Raw genomic sequence first — 20,877 nt, forward strand, 5'->3', positions numbered from 1 at the left:
CATGGCTTATTTAAAACCAATGTATGTAGTTTCCGATTTTCTGAAGTTAAGCTATGGTCCACAAAGGACAAAGTAAAGAAGATAATTATTTCATTAGAGATGATCATCCATGAATTAAATGAAGATATGATTCCAATTTATTCATCAACAAATATTTATCATTCACTGTGTAAGGTATCAAAGATTGCAAAGTTGACAGTAGCAACCAAACAATCATATTTTTATCTTGACTCTTGAGGTTCATCTAGTCCAAATCATGCTCATTGTCAGCCACTTGTCACCCACTTCCATTCTGCCCTCAGAATAGAACCAGTCTCTGTTCCCTCTGGTTTTGCTTTCATGATCACTTTTAGAATCTGGAAAACATTGTTGACCTGCATTTTTAGGATTATAACGTTGTATAGTGCTGGGATTTGAACCCGGAGCCTCAGTCATGCTAACCTGGTCTCTGTAACTGTGTTCTGAAGCATGGTGCTAGATCAGAATATTTAATGTCCTGAGAACATTTTATCTTGTTTTCCTCAAGATTTCATATATTATTACCTTATGCTAATGCAGTGGTTTTCAACCATCCTAATGCTTTTGTCCTTTAACACAGATCCTTGTGTTGTGATGACCCCAACCATAAAGTTATTTTCATTGCTACTTCATAACTGTAGTTTTGCTACATGAATCACAATGTAAATATGTGATTTTTTTCCCATGGTTTTAGGTGACCACTCAGAAAGGGTTCTTTGATGCCCCAAAGGGATTGTAACCCACAATTTGAGAACCACTGTGATAATGCTTGCCTCTCTCCACTTTATATAAGCAACCAAATAGTTGTTTCTATTAAAAAATTTTAAAATGTATCTATGTATATAAGTGTGAGTGCAGGCCTTCATGTACCACAGTATATATAATAGAGGAGTCAGAAGACAATTCTTGAAAAGTGGTAATTAGTTATTTCCCTGCAAGTAATTTTTTATTCATGTCTAATTTGTAGTTAAATTCATTCATTGATGTTATCATTTGTTATGGTGTTTTGCAGTTTTAGAATTATCTCTTTGGTATTTCTTTTCCTTTCTGAGGTTGATTTTGCTCCCATTTAGGCTATCTTTATCCAGAGCTGAGAGTGTTTCTTTTTCTGACTCAACATATTTGAGATGAAGGCCAACATTCTGTATGTATAGAAAGTTCACAGTTATTTTGTTAATTGTGTTATAGTTGGCCATTGAGTTAGAAAATGCTGGAATATTAAATTAATGCTATATATAATTTCAAAACATTTTTTTGTTTTTGTGAGTTTTATTTTATTTATTTATTTTTTTAATGTTTATGGGTGTTTTGCTGCATGTTTTTTTGTGCTTCACATATATGCAGTACCTCAGGAGGATAAAAAAGACATTATCAGATCCCATGGAAATAATTACAACCAAGTCATGTGCTTGGTGGGTGCTGGAAACTAAACCTAGGTCTTCTAGAACTGGGTAGTCAGTGCTCTTAACCACTGACTCATCTCTCTAGCCCCTATACTTATATTCTTTTAGACAAAGAATATGAATAAAATAGGCAGGCCCTAGATGACAGTTTTGATCATTTTATTAATTTTCCAACATAGTGGAAGATTTATTAATCTCCCAACATACCTTTACTAGAAAGGCAAAGACTATGTAATTGTCTTCAGATCTTTACACATTTTTACTAAGAGTAGGCTAAGAACTTGATAAACCAAAGACTTGATTCTAGTTCATCCCTATTTGTCAATTAATGACCCAAGACTAGGCTTTGACAAAATGTTTTAAGGTAGATGCCAGATAGATGTAATGGCAAAAGACAGATCAATAATGCCCATTAGTAACCAGCAATCACTCTCTACATTCTAAGATATACTTTTTATGTTTTTCCCCCCTTGAAATATGGGTTGCTTATGTCATGGTAAATGTCTTGAAGTTGATTAGTCTCATATATATGTTTCTAATTAGTTAGACTGCAGTTTCTGAGTTTTAAAAACATTGCCTTCCTTTGATACCAGAGGTGGGGTGGGGGTAGGGTGGGGGTAGGGTTTGTGTTTAATTTCACAAGTTAAATGCTTGATGCATTTAGATTCAAATACTTAAGTTGTATCTTAGACTAGAGATGAAGTCATTATCCAGATTTTATTTGTTGTTTTCAGTTGTATACAGAATATATTTGAGTGTTTCTAATTTATGCTAAAGGTCAGAAAACAATGAAACAGAAAATATTGATGGTTATGGCTCTCTAGTGGACATTCAGTAAACGGGATCTTTATTATTATGTATCTGTTATTCCAGCCCACTGGACTACAATGGTCATATGGGAAATATTTACTGATGGATCTGGGGATGGAGCTCAATGGTACAGCACTATGTGCATGTCCATGTGCATGTGAGAAGTCATGAGCTCAGTCCCTAGCACTGAAAAAAAAAAAAGTAAATATTTATTGATGAACCAATTTTGTAAAATTAGTAACTACCCAAAATTTTCTGTGTTCAACATCAGCTACTATCTCAGCCCACTTTGCCAGTCTTTTAATAAATATTGTTGCCAAAAATATTACTAGCTAATACAATGCAAATGGGAGCAAATTAAATCACAAATTTTAACGAAGAACATTACAGGACTTTCTGAAGTTGACAATGACAATGTCTGAGAATTATTTAAATCACCGGCAATGCCACTTCATATTTGATAATCTAGCAATCAGGGCATAGATAGAGCGTCTAAGTATGGTATGAGTGTCAGAGATCTAAGACACACTTCTAGAAAGCCAGCTATACTGGCTCACACCTATAATCCAACTACTCAGGATGCTGAGGCAGGTCAATTACCACAAATGCAAAGCCAGCCTGAGCTTGTGAGTTCTATGACAGTGTTGCAGCTTGCCCCAATAAACAAACAACAAACAAAAAAATGACAAACATTTCAATAATGTATGGGCACGGAGCTCTTTTTACAATCAAACTGTAAAAGACATGGAAAGGATTTTTTCTATACTGTCATATTTTATCAGAAAAACAATGTCAAGACAAAGTCTATATAACTCATTGTTTTAAAAATTAGTAATTAAATGCTTGTTGTCATCCTTAGATGACAGAGTCCCTGGGGCACTGTTTAAAACACATTTGACCACAAACGTCAGGCTGCAGTTACTTAAAACACTAAAATGAAACCTTAAGCCACTATGCAGCATGTCTAACATTCTGACAGGTCCTGATGCATCCTACACCTATACTAAGAATCTATTGACATAAATGATGAGATGGCTTACTATATCAAATAAATAGTATTGATCCTTTAGCTACAGCATGAAGATGATCACAAGGATACAGCAAAGGTTAAGAAGCCAAAGTGCTCAAGCTCTATAGCTTGATGGGAACTATGCAGATATAGGGGAAAAGACACAAGGGGGAAAGAAAGGAGGAGGAGAAGAGGGGAAGAGGCAAAGAGTACTTGTCTCCAGGAGAGACATCAGATTTTGAAGCAACCACTACTTAGATCAGAGAATCTCAATATTTCAAGAATTATTTTACATTCACTTATATTTTATTTCTGTCTGAGAGTCCATGGGTAAACTGTATATAGTGTAAGATCTGAGAGGAAAGGTATACTGGCAGTTGGAAGCCAAAGATACCACATCACCCAACAAACCTCACACAAGAAATTTATTGGGAAAAACACAAGAAGTTGGTTGCCTCTGCTTGAGAGAAAAGCAGCCAAAGACTGAACAGGAGGCAGGCTTTCTATAGGGTATTTGTGGGAAGAGAACCTTTCCAGGGTGGCTAGATTTGGGGGCAAACTTAGTGGGATTTTGTGGTTAGATCTTAGGCTTTTTTTTTTTTTTTCTTTCTTTCTGTAGGGTAGAGCTTGGGTACTTGCATCTCCAGGTGGCAATGGCCATTAAAACTATTAGAGTGGCATGGGGGACAGAGCCTGGGCCATGTGCCTCAAGGGGCTAAGGTCTGTCTATAGGAGGTCTGGGGTTGAGGTTTACATTCACCATATTAAAACATGGTTCTGTGTTTAGCATCTCAAGCAAAGTTCAAACACATAAATGAAGACCTGAATAAACATGGACCTTTCCTTTACCTGGAGGGTCACAAATGATCCTCTGCTGAAGTTTCTGAAAGTCTGACTCAAGTAAGCTAAATAAAAAAAGTCTGCCCTGTGCTTGGCTATGGTGGCACATGTTTTTAATCCTAGCACTCGGGAGGCAGAAAAAGGTGGATCTTTGTGAGTCCCAGACCAGTCTGATCTACATAAAGAGCTCAAAACTAAAAAGACTACATCTAAAAGACAGCAGCCAAATTCATTAATCAATTAATTCATAAGGAGAATTCCCAGGCTTGTGTGTTTTAGTTGTCAATATCCTACATCATGCAGTGATAGGTGGCTGTGCAACAAAGGTAGGTCCAAAATTGGTCAAACGATACTAGTGAAGATCTGTACTTTAAATAACTGCTAATGGAAATGTATAAATAAATGTATAGACTTTTCCTGGCATCTGATGAACTGCAAGGTAAAACTTCAGACATATAAAAGGAAGGTGTGAAAGCTAACACACTAACAAAGCCCATTTCATTTAAAAAGTCTTAATTCATTCTAATTAGAATGTGGATAGTCCCATGGGCGAAACAGGCATTGTGCAAAGTAAAACATGCTAAAATCTGATTAAAAAGAAAAAAAAAAAAAAAAAAAAAAAAAAAAAAAAAGGAAAAGAAATGCTTTGGCACTAACCTCTGATCCCAAACTGAGAGAAATGATCTCATCCTCAAATGCCGAATGTGTGTCAATATGAGCAGGGATTCCTTAGATAGAAAACATGGCAATATCACTTCATCCTCCATTCTAGATTTAGACTATGAACACATTCAATGTTACATAATTACAGTGAAAGGATCACCTGGTTCTTAAGAAGGTTAAAGGGAAACAGAATGAATATGCCTCAACAAAATTAAATTAAAACTAAAACAGGATAGCTCAATTTCAAAACAAAATGACATTTAGTGTTGACTAAACAAGCTCTCAGGAGTCACTGCTTAAAAAGGACACTTTCCATTCACAGCCCAAGAAGTCAATGTGGAAGACAAATGCAAGTCCTTTTTTTCTCATAAACAATGGGCTTCTCAAGGACTTGGGGAGCAGAGGCCATTGATACACTAAAGATTTACTGTATTAATAATTAAGACACAGCTTCTTCCATTCAGCAGTCTGGTAAATGAGTAGACATTGGTAAAGAAACTGTAACACAGAGAAAGATACAAAGAAGAAAGATACATCCTAGTCAAGGATGCATAGACCAGTAAAAAGGAAGACAGGAAAATACCAAGTGCAAATACTCACAGTGTGGACACAGCAGCATGTATCTGCAGTCTTAGCCCTGGGGGAGCTGGGAAGCTCAACTCTGTGCCAATCTTGGGGGGCTGGGAATGTAGCACAGTGACAGTGTTCCTGTCTAGCTGGGACTAGACTGTGGTGATATTTTGTTTGTGCTCTAATAAATGTAGCTTCTTTGGAGATTAGGATGCTGAGTCAACCACTAGTTAACCACAGAGGCCAGGCAGTGGTAGCACACACCTTTAATCCCAGCACTTGGGAGGAGGAAAAAAGGAAGTGATATGGCTGGGTGGAAAGTGGAAATGATAAGGCAGGAAGGAGATGGGCAGGGGCTTGGCCCTTTTTAGCCGAGACGTTAGCTAGGAAAGAGGCGACTGTGGCATGCTCCATTGTCTCTCATCTTCTTTTAGAATTTACCCCACCATCTGACTCTGGGGTTTTATTACAATGTGTGCTACACTAGGCCCTAAGTTCAGACCATGACAAAAAGCAGTAAGAAAAATCCCTTGGGGGAAGGGGGGAAAATCACTTAACTACAAATATCTAGTAAAAATACTAATAAACCTAAGATTTTCACTGACTCATACTTTTAGGATTATCTAACACATTCCAAAACAGGAGGAGGAAAATCATTCTTCCATTCTATGGCTAACTTGCTTCTTCTATTACACATTTCTTGTTTTCCAAGCTACCAACTCCCTCTTTAACATGTTAAGAGAAGAACAAAAACAAGCAAAACCCACAAACAGCAAGGCATATCCATTTAAATGTTTTCTAATGGAAGCTCATCAAGGGATAGAGGAACAGACTGCAAGTAATAAGAAATAATACAGATACTGAATATAAATAAGCAAAACGGCTTAAAAATTAAATTTAGTTAAAGTGAACATAAAAACAAAAACCACTGAATTTTAACTTTTGATCTTAAAAAGTTCCACAACCTTCTTAATTCTGAAATACATAACTGGGACTTTAAAAAAGAAACAACTGGGGCTGGAGATATGCTCAGTGGTTAAGAGCACTAGATGCTCTTCCCAGAGGATCCAGATTCAGCTCCCAGAACCCACACAGCTGCTCTCAGCCATCCATAACTCCAGTTCCAAAGGACCTGATACTCTCTCTTCTGACTTCCTAGGGCACTAGAGACACATGTGATTCACAAACATGGATGTAGGCAAAACGCTAACACACATTAAAAGAGAGAGAGAGAGAGAAAGAGAGAGAGAGAGAGAGAGAACTTGAAAGAAATGCTTTTAAAAACAAGAAACACCTACCATGTCCAGGCTCATACTGATTTACGGTCAACTGATCAGGTTTATGTTTAATGTAACCTTCTTTCAACCATTTCTCCAAAATGCTGTTGCAAATGTCAGGAAGACCTAAAGTCAGAAACCAGGAAAGCAAAACACACTCAAATATTTTCATGTTTAGCTGAAATTATAAAAGTAATACTATGATAGTAATCAGAAATTTTATTATTGCAGTCAAAGATGATAAATCTACAGGAAAAAAAAAAACAGACTTGTAAGAATGTTTTAAGGTTATTACACCATTGACCCTATCAAATAAAAGCACAAAATCATAATTACACTAATAACCCTTAGACATTTTATAAAATGATAACAAATGTAATATAGACTGAGCTGCCCTTATCCAAATTCACTGATATTTTTTATATATAACTTATACCACAGGATGAGGGAAAATTTTTAACTTATTTTAGATGTGCTTGTGTTTTGACTATGACTCACCACAGAGGCTTAGATATGGGTACTTTCTACTGGTAGCATCATTTGCTTTCAAACACATTCAGATTTTGGAGAAATTAGAATTTCGTATTCAAATTAGGGAGGCACAAACTGAAGACTTATGTTAAATATGAAATGGAATACTTCGCTAACTTTTAAAAGTACTCCACTTACTACAAAGATTTTAAATTAAAATTTAAATATTAAAAGCATACATTCAAAGTGAAACTTTCATTGTGTGATTTCACCAGGAATGAAAGCCTTAAACATAACGAAGGTCATAAAAAAATAAATTTAGGACTGGAGTTATGTCTCAGTCAGCAAAGTAACCTTTAAAAAGCACAGAAACAAAACTGGGCATGGTAACACACACTTGTAAAATCTGTGGAGGCAGGGATAGGCAGATCACTGAGGTTCCCTGGTCAACCATACTGGTCTGTTTGGACAGTTTAAAGCCAGTGATACCCTGTCTCAAAATAAGATGGACAGCTCCTGAGGAATAATACTCAAGGTTGTCTTGTTCTCTGCTTATCACAGATATGTTTACAAACACACACACACACAGCTCCACATACACACCGCCACACGTATGTACATGGGTGCAAATAAATATAATTCCACAGAGAATTATTGTCAGTATAATTTAGATAATCAGTTTATGTAATCTATTTAAAAAAAAGTATGATATGAAAAGAAAATTAGAAAAAGAAATACAGGTGTGATGGGAGAAGTCATTCTGTAAATATGTTTCTCTTATTGGTTAATGAATAAAGAAAGCACTGTTGGCAAATAGAAAAGCAAGATAGGTGGGACTAGGAGACAAGGAGGATTCTGGGAGATATAGTAGAGGAGAGTCAAGATATAGGGACTTGAAGGAAGAGATCCAGACCTTCTCTCTGGTAAGATAAGAATATGTTAGAATATTTAGATTGATAGAAATGAGTTATTATTTAAGACAGAGCTAGCCAATAAAAAACACTAACAACAGGCCAACAGCTTTATATCTAAAACAGCGTCTCTGTGTAATTTGGGGCTGACATGGCTGCTGGACCAGGCTGATTAGAAAACTGCTTGTAGCACAAGTGGCCAACCTCATTACTGACCAGGAAATTGTAAACTGAAAAGTTGTATACCATCACCATCAGAATACAAGCAATAGAATCTCTAGAGTCTTAAGTGTTGAAGAAACTATAGAAGAAATAGATAAATGGTTCAAAGAAAATGTTAAATCTAAAAAATTTCTGAGGCAAAATATTATGGAAAGACCAAACCTAAGAATAATAGGAATAGAAGGAGAAGATTCCCAGCAGAAATACAGCCCAGAAAACATTTTAAACAAAATCAAAGAAGAAAAAATTCATAACCTAAAGGTTAGGAAGCTTATAAAGGTACAAGAAACTTACAGAACACCCACCAAATAGATTGAATCAGATAAGATTTAAACAATACATACGAACTAATCCAGGCCTACTGAACGTTCTAGAAGGAAAACTCCAAACTAAGGAGGTTAATTACACTCATTAAAAAAAAAAAAAAAAAAAAAAAAAAGGCAATATATAATCCCACTTTACCAACAGACAAAATAAAAGGGGGGGGGGAGTGGGAACCACACACAATACCAACAACAACAACAAATCCAAAATGATCAAGAATTAACAATCAATGATCATCAATGTCCCACAATAATAATGGTCTTAACACACCTATAAAAAGACATAAGCTAACAGAATGGATAAGAAGAAAGAACCCATCCTTCTGCTGCATACTATACAAGAAGCACACCTCAACTTCAAAGACAGATGTTGCTTCAAGTTAGCAGTTGGGAAAAGATTTACTAATTAAATGGACCCAAGAAACAAGTGGGTGTAGCAATCCTAATATCTAACAAATTAACACTTCAAACAAAAATCAATCAAAAGAGAAGAAGGTGATGTCATATTCATAACAGGAGAAATCCATCAGCACAAATTCTGAACATCTATGCACCAAAAATAAAGCCATCCACATTCATAAAAGAAACATTAGTAAAACTGAAATCACACATAAAAGGTCACACACTTATAGTGGGAGACATCAAAACCCCACTCTCAAATCAACACTAGACAGGACCATTAGACAGAAAATAACAAAGAAAAAAAGGAACTAACAGAAGTTATAACTCAACTGGGTTTAAAAGACTTCTATAGAACATTCCATTTAAAGACAAAAGAATATAATTTCTTCTCAATGCCACAAGGAACCTTCTATAAAATTGACCACATACTCTGCAATATAGCCAACCTCAAAGATTCTTAAAAAAAAAAAAAAAAAAAAAAAAAAAAAAAAAAAGGAATAACCGCCCCCCCCCCCGTCTGTATCAGACCACCATGCTTTAAAGTTAGACTTAAACAACAACACAATTGTAGAAACCCTACAAACTCATGGAAATTGAACAATGCACAATTGCACTATTTCCTGGGTCAAGAAAGAAATAAAGAAAGAAACTAAAGCCTTCCTAGAATACAATGAGAATGAAGACAAAACAACCCCAAACATCTGGGACACTTATAAAGCGGTGCTAAGAGGAAAGTTCATTGTACTAAGTGCACACAAATAAACATCAGAATGGTCACACTGAGGAATTAATAGCACAACTAAAAGTTCTACAACAAATAGAAGCAAAATCACCCCAGAGTGGTAGATGCCATGAAATAATAAAATTGAGGGCTGAAATCAATAAAGTAGAAACTAGGAAAAATACAAAGAATCAATATAACAAAGAGTTGGTTTTTTGAAAAAATCAACAATACAGATAAACCTTTATCCAAACTAACCAAGAGGCAGAGAGAGAACATGCAAATTAACAAGATCAGAAATGAAAAGAGGGACATAAAAAGGAACACTAAGGAAATCCAGAGAATCTTCAGACCATATTTTGAAAACCTGTACTCCACAAAATTTGAAAATTCAATAGAAATGGACAATTTTCAGGATAGATATCACTTACCAAAATTAAATGAAGAAAAGATAAGTAATCTAAATAGACCTATATCCTCTAATGAAGCAGAAGCAATCAAGAGTCTCCCAACCAAAAAATAGCCAGGGCCAGATGGTTTAGTGCAGAATTCTACCAGAAATTCATAGACGAGCTAAGACTAATACTTTTCAAATTGTTCTACACAATAGAGCCAGAAAAGTCACTGCCAAACTCTTTTTATGAGGCCATGATTAGCTTGGCACCCAAGCCACACAAACATACAACTAAGAAAGAGAACTACACACCACTATCCCTCATGAACATTGAAAAATACTCAATAAAATACACGAAAATCAAATCCAAGAACACATTAGAGAAATCATTCACCATGATCAGGTAGGCTTCATCCAAGGGATGCAGGGATGGTTCAACATAAGAAAACCCATCAGTGTAATCCACTATAGAAACAAAACGAAAAAGATAACCACATGATGATTTTACTAGATGCTGAAAAAGTATTTGACAAAATCGAACCGCCCTTTGTGATAAAGGTCAGAAATAACAGAAACATACCTAAACATAATAAAAGCAATATACAACAAGACAACAGAAAGAAAGAAAAAAAAAGGAGACAAACTCAACATGATTCTTCTAAAATCTCTTCAATATCTCTTCAATATCTCTTGAAGTTCTAGCTAGAGCAAAAAGAAAACAAAGAGAGATCAAAGAGAGATTAAGGGGATACAAATTGGAAAAGAAGAGGTCAAACTTTCACTATTTGCAGATGATATGATAGTTTATATAAGTGACAGAAAAAGCTTTACCAGGGAACTCCTACAGCTGATAAACACCTTCAACAAAATAGGAGTATACAAGATTAACTCAAAAAAATCAGTAGCCTCACTACATACATACAATAAAGGATCTGAGAAAGAAATCAGAGAAACAACACACTTTACAATAGCCACAAACAACATACAATATCTCAGGGTAACGCTAACCAAACAAATTAAAAACCTATAAAATAAGAACTTAGAGGTTTTAAAGAAAGAAATTAAAGAAGATACCAAAAATGGAAATATCACACATGGTCTTGGATATGTAGTACTAACAGAGTAAAAATGGCAATCCCCAGCAAAACCCCAACACAATTCTTCACAGACCTTAAAAGAAAGATGCTAATTTTATATGGAAAAACAAGAAACTCAAAATAGCCAAAATAACCCTGTACAATAAAGAAGCTTCCAGAAGCATTACCATCACTGAATTCAAGATCTATCATAGAGTTATAGTACTTAAAACAATTTTGTATTGGCACAAAAATAGACAGGCAGATCAGTGGAATCAAATTGAAAATCCTGGTATTAACTCATACACCTATGAACACCTGATTTTTGACAAAGAAGTTAAAATTATACAATGGCAAAAAGAAATCATATTCAACAAAAGGCATAACTGGATACTGACCCGTAGAAGACTCCAGATAGATCCATATCTATAACCATCCACAAAACTTAAAATCAAATGGATCAAAGACCTCAACATAAATCCAGCCACACTGACTCTCTTAGAAGAGAAAATGGGAGGTACCCTTGAACAAATTGGTAGAGGAGACCACCATCACACCAGTAGCATAGACACTGAGATCAACAATTAATAAATGGGACCTCCTGAAACTGAAAAGCTTCTGTAAGGCAAAGGACACAGTCAACAAGACAAAACGGCAGCCCACAGAATGGAACAGATATTAACCAACCCCACATCTGACCGAGGGATGATTTCCAAAATATACAAAAAACTCAATAAGCTAGTTACCAGAACACCAAATAACTCAATTAAAAAGTAGGGTACAGAACTAAATAGAGAATTCTCAATGGAGGAATCTAAAATGGCTGAAAGACACTTAAGAAAGTGCTCAAAATTCTTAAGCCATCAGGGAAATGCAAATCAAAACAATACCATCTTGCTTGTGTCAGAATGGCTAAAATCAAAAACACCAAAGATAGTTTATGCTGGAGAGGATGTGGAGAAAGGGCCACAATTCTCCACTGCTGGTGGGAGTGTAAACTCATACACACACTTTGGAAATTAGTATGGCAGTTCTTCAGGAAAATGGGAATCAGCCTACCACAAGAATCACCAATTCCAGCCTTTGGCATATACCCAAAATATGCACATTCATACAACAAGGACATCTGTTCAACTATGTTCATAGCACCATTATCTGTAATAGCCAGAACCTGCAAGCAACCTAATGCCCTTCAATTGAAGAATGGATAAAGAAAATGTGGTACATTTACACAATGGAGTACTACTCATCAGAAAAAAAAAAAGGAATCTTGAAATTTGCACCATCCTGAGTGAGGTAACCGAGTCACAAAAAGGCAAACATGGTATGTACTCATTCATATATGGATTTTAGACACAGAGCAAATGTTTATGAGCCTACAATCCACACAGCCAGAAAAGCTAGGAAACAAGGACAACCCTAAGAGAGAATTACATGGTCCCCTGGAGAAGGGGAAAGAGATATGATCTCCTGAACAAATTGAGGGCATGGAGGGGGAAGGAGGGAGGGAATTAGGAAAAAGAGAAGGGGAGAAGAGGAGGGGAGAGGTGGACATGAGGGATCAGGAAGATTGAGTCAGGGGAAGAATATGAGATCACAAAAAGAGACACCATAAAAGAGGGAGCCATTATAGGTTTAAAGAGAAATGTGGCATTAGGGAAATGCCCAGAGATCTACATGGATGACCCCAACTAACAATCTAAGCAACAGTGGAGAAGCTACCTTAAATGCCCTTCCCCTATAATGAGATTGATAACTATCTCATATGCCATCCTAGAGCCTTCATCTATTAGCTGATCAGCTAAACACTGAGCCGAACTCCTGGAATCCAGTTGCAGAGAGGGAGCAGTGATGAGTAAAGGGATCAAAACCAAGCTGGAGAAACTCACAGAATCAACTGACCTGAATAAGGAGGAAGCTCATGCACAGGAGTCTGATAGCTAGGAAACCAGCATAGAACCAACCCAGAATCCCTGAATGAGGGGGTCAGTTAGGAGGCCTGGGAAATCCATGGGGCCTCTGGTAGTAGATCAGTATTTATCCCTAGTATATGAATGGACTTTGGAAGTCCATTCCACATAGAGGGATACTCTCTCAGCCTAGACACATGGGGGAGGGCTTAGGCCCTGCTCCAAATGATGCGACAGACTTTGATGATCCCCCATGGCAGGCCTCACCCTCTCTGGGGAGGAGAAAGGGGAAGGAATAGGGGGTTGAGATGGGACAAGGGAGAAGGGGAGGAAAGGGAAACTGGGATTGACATGTAAAGCACGATTATTTCAAATTTAAATTTAAAAAAGATAGAGGAAAAAAGAAAAGAAAAGAAAGAACCCTCACCACAAAATAATCAATAACCAAAACATAAAACGCACAGAACAAAGAAAGCATGTTAGAAGGTGCAAGAGAAAAAAGCCAAATAACATATAAAGGCAAGCATATCAAGACATCTCAAAGGAGACTTTAAAAGCACAGATGCTTTAGAATCTGCTACACCCAGCAAAACTTTTAATCACCATGGATGGAAAAAACAATATATTCCATGATAAAGTCAAATTTAAATAATATTCACCAATCCAGTCTTACAGAAAGAACTAGAAGGAAAACTCCAACACAATGAGTTTAACTAAACCTATGAAAACACAGGCAATAAATAATCTCACATCAGCATATCCCAAAAAACACAGTTCCTTACAGACCTTGAAAAAACAATACTGAATTGCATATGGAAAAACAAAAAACCAGGATACCTAAAACAATCTTGTACAATAAAAGAACTTCCAGAATTATCACTATCCCTGAATTCAAGCAGAACTACAGAGCTACAGTAATAAAAACCACATAGATCAATGAAATCAAATCAGAGACCCAGACATAAATCCACACATCTATGGGCGCCTGATTTTTGACAAAATAGCCAAAACTATACATGGAGAAAAGAAGTCATCTTCAACAAATGGCGCTGGTTTAACTGGCTGTCGGTAGGTAGAAGAATGCAATTTGACCCGTATCTATCAACCTGCACAAAATTCAAGTCCAAGTGGTTCATACACCTCAACATAAATTAGGGTCACTGAACCTAATAGAAGAGAAAGTGGCATGCATTGGCACAAGAGACAACTTCCTAAACACCAGTATCACTGACACTAAGATGAACAATTGATAAATGGAACCTCATAAAACTGTAAAGCTTCTGTAAGGAAAAAAAAGACATCAATAGTACAAAATGGCAGCCTACAAATGGGGAAAGATCTTCACCAACCCTACATCTAACAGAGGACTAATTTCCAAATATATAAAGAACTCAAAAAACTAGACATCAAAAGACAAAATAAGACAATTTAAAAGAACTAAACAAAGAATTCTCAACAGAAGAATCTCAAATGGCCAAGAAACACTTAAAAATGTTCACCATCCTTAGTTATCAGGGAAATGCAAACAAAACACTCTGAGATTTCATCTTATACCTTATACCAGAATGGCTAAAATCAAAAGCACAAGTGACAGCACATGCTGTTGAGGATGTGGAGCAGGGGGAATACTACTCCATAGTTGGCGGGAGTGCAAATTCATACAGCCACTTTAGAAATCAGTATCGAGGTTTCTCAGAAAAATTGGGAATCAATCTACTTCAAGACCCAGCTATACCACTCTTGAGCATACATCCAAAGGATGCTGAATCATACAAGTGCTCAACTATGTTCCTAGCACATTTATTCCCAATAATTGTTTCCAGAACCTGAAAACAACCTAGATGATTCTCAACAGAAGGATGGGTGAAGAAAATGTGGTACTTTTATACAAGGGAGTATTACTCAACTGTTAAAAGAGACAGCATGAAATTCGGAGGCAAATGGATGGAACTAGGAAAAAAAAAAAAAAAATTATCCTGAGTACAGTAACCGAAACCCAGAAAGACAAACATGGTATGTACTCACTTATAAGTTGATATTAGCTGTAAAGAATAGTCATGTTACAATTCACAGATCCAGAGAATCTAAATAAAAAGGAGGATTTAAGGTAGAACATTTAGATCTCTCTGAAAATAGGAATTAGAATAAATTTCATGGGTAGACCAGGGATGGATGGTAATGGGAATAGAAGTGATGAAGAAGGGCAGATGGAAAATAATAGTACTGAAAGAAATGACTGGAAAATGAAGGCATTTCAAGGTAATGGAGAAATCTAGTGCAAAGGAAACTCCCAAGAATCTACAAGGATAAGCCCAGCTAAGACTCCTAGCAATAGGGTATACCTAGCCTGAACTGGCCATCTTCTGTAATCAGGCAGTGGAGGGATTAGGACACCAACCCAGCCCAATAATGTTTAACCTATAACCTGTCTTGCCTACAAGATGTACTGGGGTTAAAGTAGTTAAGAAATTATGGGAGTGGCCAACCAATGACTTCTCCAGCCTGAGAACCATGCTATGAGAGTAAGCCCACCTATGACACTGCCTGAAGCACCGAGACCCAGAGGCTGAGTAGCCCAGAAGACCTACACCAAACAAGTCTGAAGAAAAAGATGTCAATGTAATGATGCCTAATGATATTCTGCTATACTCATGAGAGTAGTCATCAGAGAGGCTTCATCCAGACACTGGTATAGAAACCCACATGAAAACATTACACTGAGCTTGGGGATTCCTGCTGAAGAGAGAGGAAGGATTATAGGAGCCAGAGGGGTTAAGGACATCACAAGAAAACCCACAGAATAAACTAACCTGGGCTCCTAAGTACTCACAGAGACTGAACCAACAACCAGGGAGCCCGAATGTGACTGACCTACACATTCTGCATACATGTGACAGTTGTCTAGCTTGGTCTTCTTGTGGGAGTAATAGTGGGAACAAGGGCTATCTCTGACTTTTCTATGGCCTTTGGGCCCTTATAAATTATACTGTGTTGTCTTGCTCTAGTCTTAATACAAGGAGAGGTACCAGGTTTTGTTATCCATGGCAGGCCTGCTCTTTGGGGTGAGCAGAGGAGAAGTGGGAGAAGAGGCTGGGAGGAGAGGATGGAGGAGAAACTATGGTCAGGCTGCACAATAATAGATAGATAGATAGATAGATAGATAGATAGATAGATAGACAGACAGACAGACACATAGGTAGACAGGTAGATGACAGATGGATAGATAGATAGATAGATAGATAGATAGATAGATAGACAGATGACAGATAGATAGGCAAATGAGCAAATGAATGAATGAATGAACAATAGTAGACAGGAACTTTGACTTCATCTGTATATCTGAACTTTTATAACTAAACCAGGCCATTTACTGAATTAAAATGCTCTAAATGTAAGCAGTCATCTCAAAAAAAAAAAAAAAAAAAAAAAAAAAAATCTACCTATAGATGACATGCACCTCAACTACTATAAACCTGTAAGTATCACATCACTCCTCCCATGCCAGCATTTACTGTACTAATATGTACTTACCCCCAGGTAAGGGCTTATCCTTATCCACAGTGTTGCTCTCATAATCGAATTCATAACCAAAATGTTTAACTCTTCTGTGTTTTAAGGATTTTTGAACTATAAAGAAAACAAACAGCTTGAAAGAAAGGGACAGCAACACTTCATATTTCACTCAACATTATAAGAAGTTGTTAGGTAATGACAACTTCTCCTAATTGCTAAATTATTGTTTTAATAACATGAGCCATTTTGTTTACATAATTTGTTCTGTTGTGCTTAAAACACTTAAAGAGTTTCACCTACTAACATTGAGAGGAATATGTGTATATCTTGCCACTCACAAGGCTGCTAGTGATCTGGAAAGAGGTGACACAGCTCTCTCTGCAACTTGATTCTCATGGGACATCCTGAACTACTGTTTAGAGGAATCCTCAGGACAGAGCAGAAATGTTGGGAGCCAGGCCAACCTACAGCTTTTTCAGAGGCCCTGATCAAAGAACCAATGGAACACTAGCTCTGTGTCCTTGCCTAGTGGCAGACCTGGCAATGGTCAAGTATGGGATTGAGACCTGGGCCTTGAAGAAGTGAAGGTTTCAGATTCTGGGAATCTGACTTTTCCCCCTTGAGAAACTATAGTTATTAGTCCCAGGGCTACTGAGTGTTCGACACATGGGATAGCCTGTGTTCCTTTGTGCAGCATGGCTTGTTTAACATTCTGGTAACTCTGTTCCATTTTCCCCCTCTAAGTTATATATAATATGCTGTACTTCTTAATAGCTTGCTTGCCATAAGACATAACTTGCAAAGAACCTCCTGACCCAAACTTTCCTGCCTTTATTATTTCTGATTCCCTGGTCAACTCCCTCACAAACTTGTCATTGAACAACGTGCTGGCCAGGTCAAGAACTGAACAAGATTTTAAAAAGTGGAAGGTCTGACAAAAGCTATGTTAACACTCTTCAGCCTGGAGTTTAGAGCTGGTCACTACGCAAATGTTATATATAACAGTATTATATATAATACTGTCCCTAAGAACTGTTAGTGTGGGCTGCCTACTACCAATCCAAGCCACTTCCAGTGATATTGAGGAAAGAGTAGAATGCCAGTAAACATATGGTGTTCAATGAAAGCAAGAGCATAAACAGGATATTATTCAAAAATCTAATTTATGAATCTTGAAGTTTTACTTACAATTCTGATTGTCTGTGTCTCCTGTCCAATTAACACTTTCCAAAAGCATTTTCTCATCCTCAGAAGAAATAATTTCTTCTACCACCAAGAGGCCTGGAGGTAAGGCTTGAAGCTCCAAATGTTTCCATTGTGCTACAGAAAAACAAGTTAAAATAATCATAAAGAAAACTTGGAACTCCTGTACAAAATAAATTCTTCTCCAGAGCCATAGTTTGCAAGGCTCTTAATTGCCATTTTGAGAACTCAGAATGCTGAAAGGCCCACAGAAAATTCAAAAACAAAGACTAAGATCAGAGTTGTACTGTACTTTACTCTCTGCAGTTCTCTTTAACAAAGGATGGCATTCAAGTCTTCTGTTTGCACATGACTGAGTCACTTTCTGAGCCTCATTTGAAGAAAAGGCTGTTCATATACTTATTGCATAAACTGTCATTATAAAACGTCAAGGGTAAAAGAGTACAATATGGGGACAGAAGCCACAAGATCAATGTACTCAATGCAGAAAAGGCTTTACAAAGTACAACATCCCTTTATGATACAATCTCTGAAGAACTAGAAAGTACCAAATCCAGTACATAAAGGCTACAGAAGAAACATATAGACAATTCATTGAACAGGAGAAAACAATGTATTTCCTCTAATTTCAGGACAGCAATGAGATAAAGGTATCCTCTCCCCACTAGAAACAATGACAGGAAGAAATAGAAGGGGTTCACATAAAGAAAGAAGGCAAGGTGTCCACATTTGTGTCTAACATTGTTAGCCAACAGACAAGAAAACATTAAAATTATTTTGGGTATATAACCAGGAGCAGGATAACCGGGTAATATGGAAATAATGTCCACATTCTTAACACCAGTGAGTAAGGGCTCCTCTCTTCCTCCATCAGCCTTTGACCCCAACAGGCACAGCACAAGCAAAGACACCAGCACATACATGTACACACACACAGACACACACCAGCACAAACATATGTACATACACATTCATGTACATCACCATCTTCCCACATACAAAAAATAATTGATAGAGATTCCATAAGAAGAAAACTCATACAAAAAGTAACTTCAAGGTACCTTTTTCCACAAAATTTAAGTACAGAATGATCTTCTGCCCCAAATCATCAATGATTTCTTTTCCATTGAGGTTAGCATAGGCTTTCTTGGATTCTTCGATAGTTTTGTATATTACACATGCATAAGGCTTATTAGGTGGCATTAGGAGAGCTTCCACGTGTCCACATTTCTCTAAAGCCAAAAGCAGTTGCTTCCTACTCACACCATTACCAAGACCACCATTGGCAACAACCAGACTCTTAAAAACAAAGGGAAGGTAAATAAAAAGCAATTAATATGATGTATCATTTGACAATAAAATGAAACCTCATTATTTCAGAATAATGTAATTAAAAAGCTTTCTTTTCTTTGGTTATTTGGTTTACTAGCTTCATAAAAGTGCATAAACCAATTCACTAAATGTTTCAGAGAAAGTTTTCCTAAGCTATAAACATGTATTTTTAAATAGCTTGTAATGATATATGCATTTCTCCATATCCAGAAATGAAGGCTAAAGTCTAACTTCCTAATATGTTCAGAAATAAAGATTAGCATAATGAAAAGGAAGGAATAATGAATGGAGAGAAACATGTAGTCAGCAGTCACATGATACATTTTACCAAAGAATCAATGTCCTACATTGTTTTAGCATAATCTTTAAAACAAAGTAAACTTATTTGTATAATATGAACCCCACTTTATAGAGCAAGACAATATTGAACAGAAAACTGAGTTAAGTAAGTAAGGGAGCACTATTGTTATTAGTCTTCTGGAACCCATACTTAGGGTATAACCATTACACAATGTTTACAAACAGTAACGTCAAGGAACTGGATCAAAGAAAACTTAATTGCAGGTTCATAAACCATGAAAAGTTTCCTGCTCAAGAAAATTAATTCAGTCAAAGTAATTTAGTCAGATTGCAAGTACACTTTTTTCCTTTATAAATTTCAAGTTTACTTCCTGTCACTTTGTAGATTGCTAGGCTCTAGTCATGGGATGCAGGGAACTTATTTTGAAGTTTATAGTCTAGTACCCTTATAGTTAATATACTTAAAAACCATCCTACATGGAGTTAACACATTTACCACCTATTCTTTCTTAATCTTATTTTAGTGTATGTGGGGGAGAGGGGGGATGTATCTGAGGCTATCTGTATAGGTGTGAAGATGTGCATGTTCCACAGTATCCATGTTAAGGTTAAAAGACAACTGTCTAGATGTATTTCTCTCCTTCTACTACATTGGGTCCAAGGACAGAACTCAGGTTGTTAGGTTTGTGTAGCAGACACCTTTGTTTCCTGAGACATCTCACACCTTTAATAACCAGCACACAGAACTCTGTGAGTTAAAGGCCAGCCTGCCCACAGAGAGAGTTCCAAGATAGCCAGTACTAACCCTGTAATGAAAAGCCAAAAACCAACCAACCAACCAAACCAAAAGCCTCTTACCAATTTCATAAATTATACAAGGTGTTATATAATAACAATATTTCAAAGAGATATTGGTCATATAAGTCTCTGAAACACAGCCTCAGTTTGGTTTATTGAATGTGCTATTAAAATGTGAAACCCATTTTAGCTCACAAGACACATTTGCTCTGAGTACAATAGTTTACTGACTCCATGAGTTGTACTATGTTCAAAATCAGTAAATTAATGTTTGTTTTATTACAAAATATGAGGATATCTATAAAATTCCTTGAAAAGGGTGTAATAGAATTATCATTAAACTAGATAATAAGAAAGATAAAACTCTCTTCCCCAGAGGGCACACACAAGTATAAGGATACACATAATAAACTTATTACTACAATACTATGTTAGGCAACATAAAATTTATTCTCATATTGCTTTATCATAGATTATATTCAATAAGGCGTTTTCATTAAAATGCCATTACAATTTAGTTATATGTGGCCACCATTACAAAACCCCCTCCCCCTAGCCCCTACTCCAAATGACTTGACAGATTTTGATGATCCTTCCTGGAAGGCCTCACCCTCGCTGTGGAGTGGGTAGGGAATGGGATGGGGGGGTGTCAGAGAGCACGGGAGGATGGAAGGGAGAGGAAACTGGGATCTATATGTAAAATAAGAAATA

The 20,877-nt window shown here is 36.7% G+C and overlaps 1 protein-coding gene across 3 annotated transcripts in view; it reads right to left on the reverse strand.

Annotated features, from left to right (window-relative positions):
- Alkbh8 (alkB homolog 8, tRNA methyltransferase) overlaps positions 1-20,877 on the reverse strand; it is a 50,376-nt gene that overhangs the window by 24,710 nt on the left and 4,789 nt on the right. For all 3 annotated transcript variants that reach the window (XM_051178558.1, XM_051178559.1, XM_051178557.1), the window contains exons 3-7: positions 18,798-19,035; positions 17,722-17,853; positions 16,552-16,647; positions 6,612-6,716; positions 4,738-4,808 (exon numbers count right to left, since the gene is read on the reverse strand). In XM_051178558.1, coding sequence (XP_051034515.1) covers positions 4,738-4,808; positions 6,612-6,716; positions 16,552-16,647; positions 17,722-17,853; positions 18,798-19,035 — 642 coding nt within the window. The remainder of the gene's footprint in view (positions 1-4,737; positions 4,809-6,611; positions 6,717-16,551; positions 16,648-17,721; positions 17,854-18,797; positions 19,036-20,877) is intronic.

Source organism: Phodopus roborovskii, unplaced genomic scaffold, assembly GCF_943737965.1.
Source record: "Phodopus roborovskii unplaced genomic scaffold, PHOROB, whole genome shotgun sequence".
NCBI classification, from domain to species: Eukaryota; Metazoa; Chordata; class Mammalia; order Rodentia; family Cricetidae; genus Phodopus; species Phodopus roborovskii.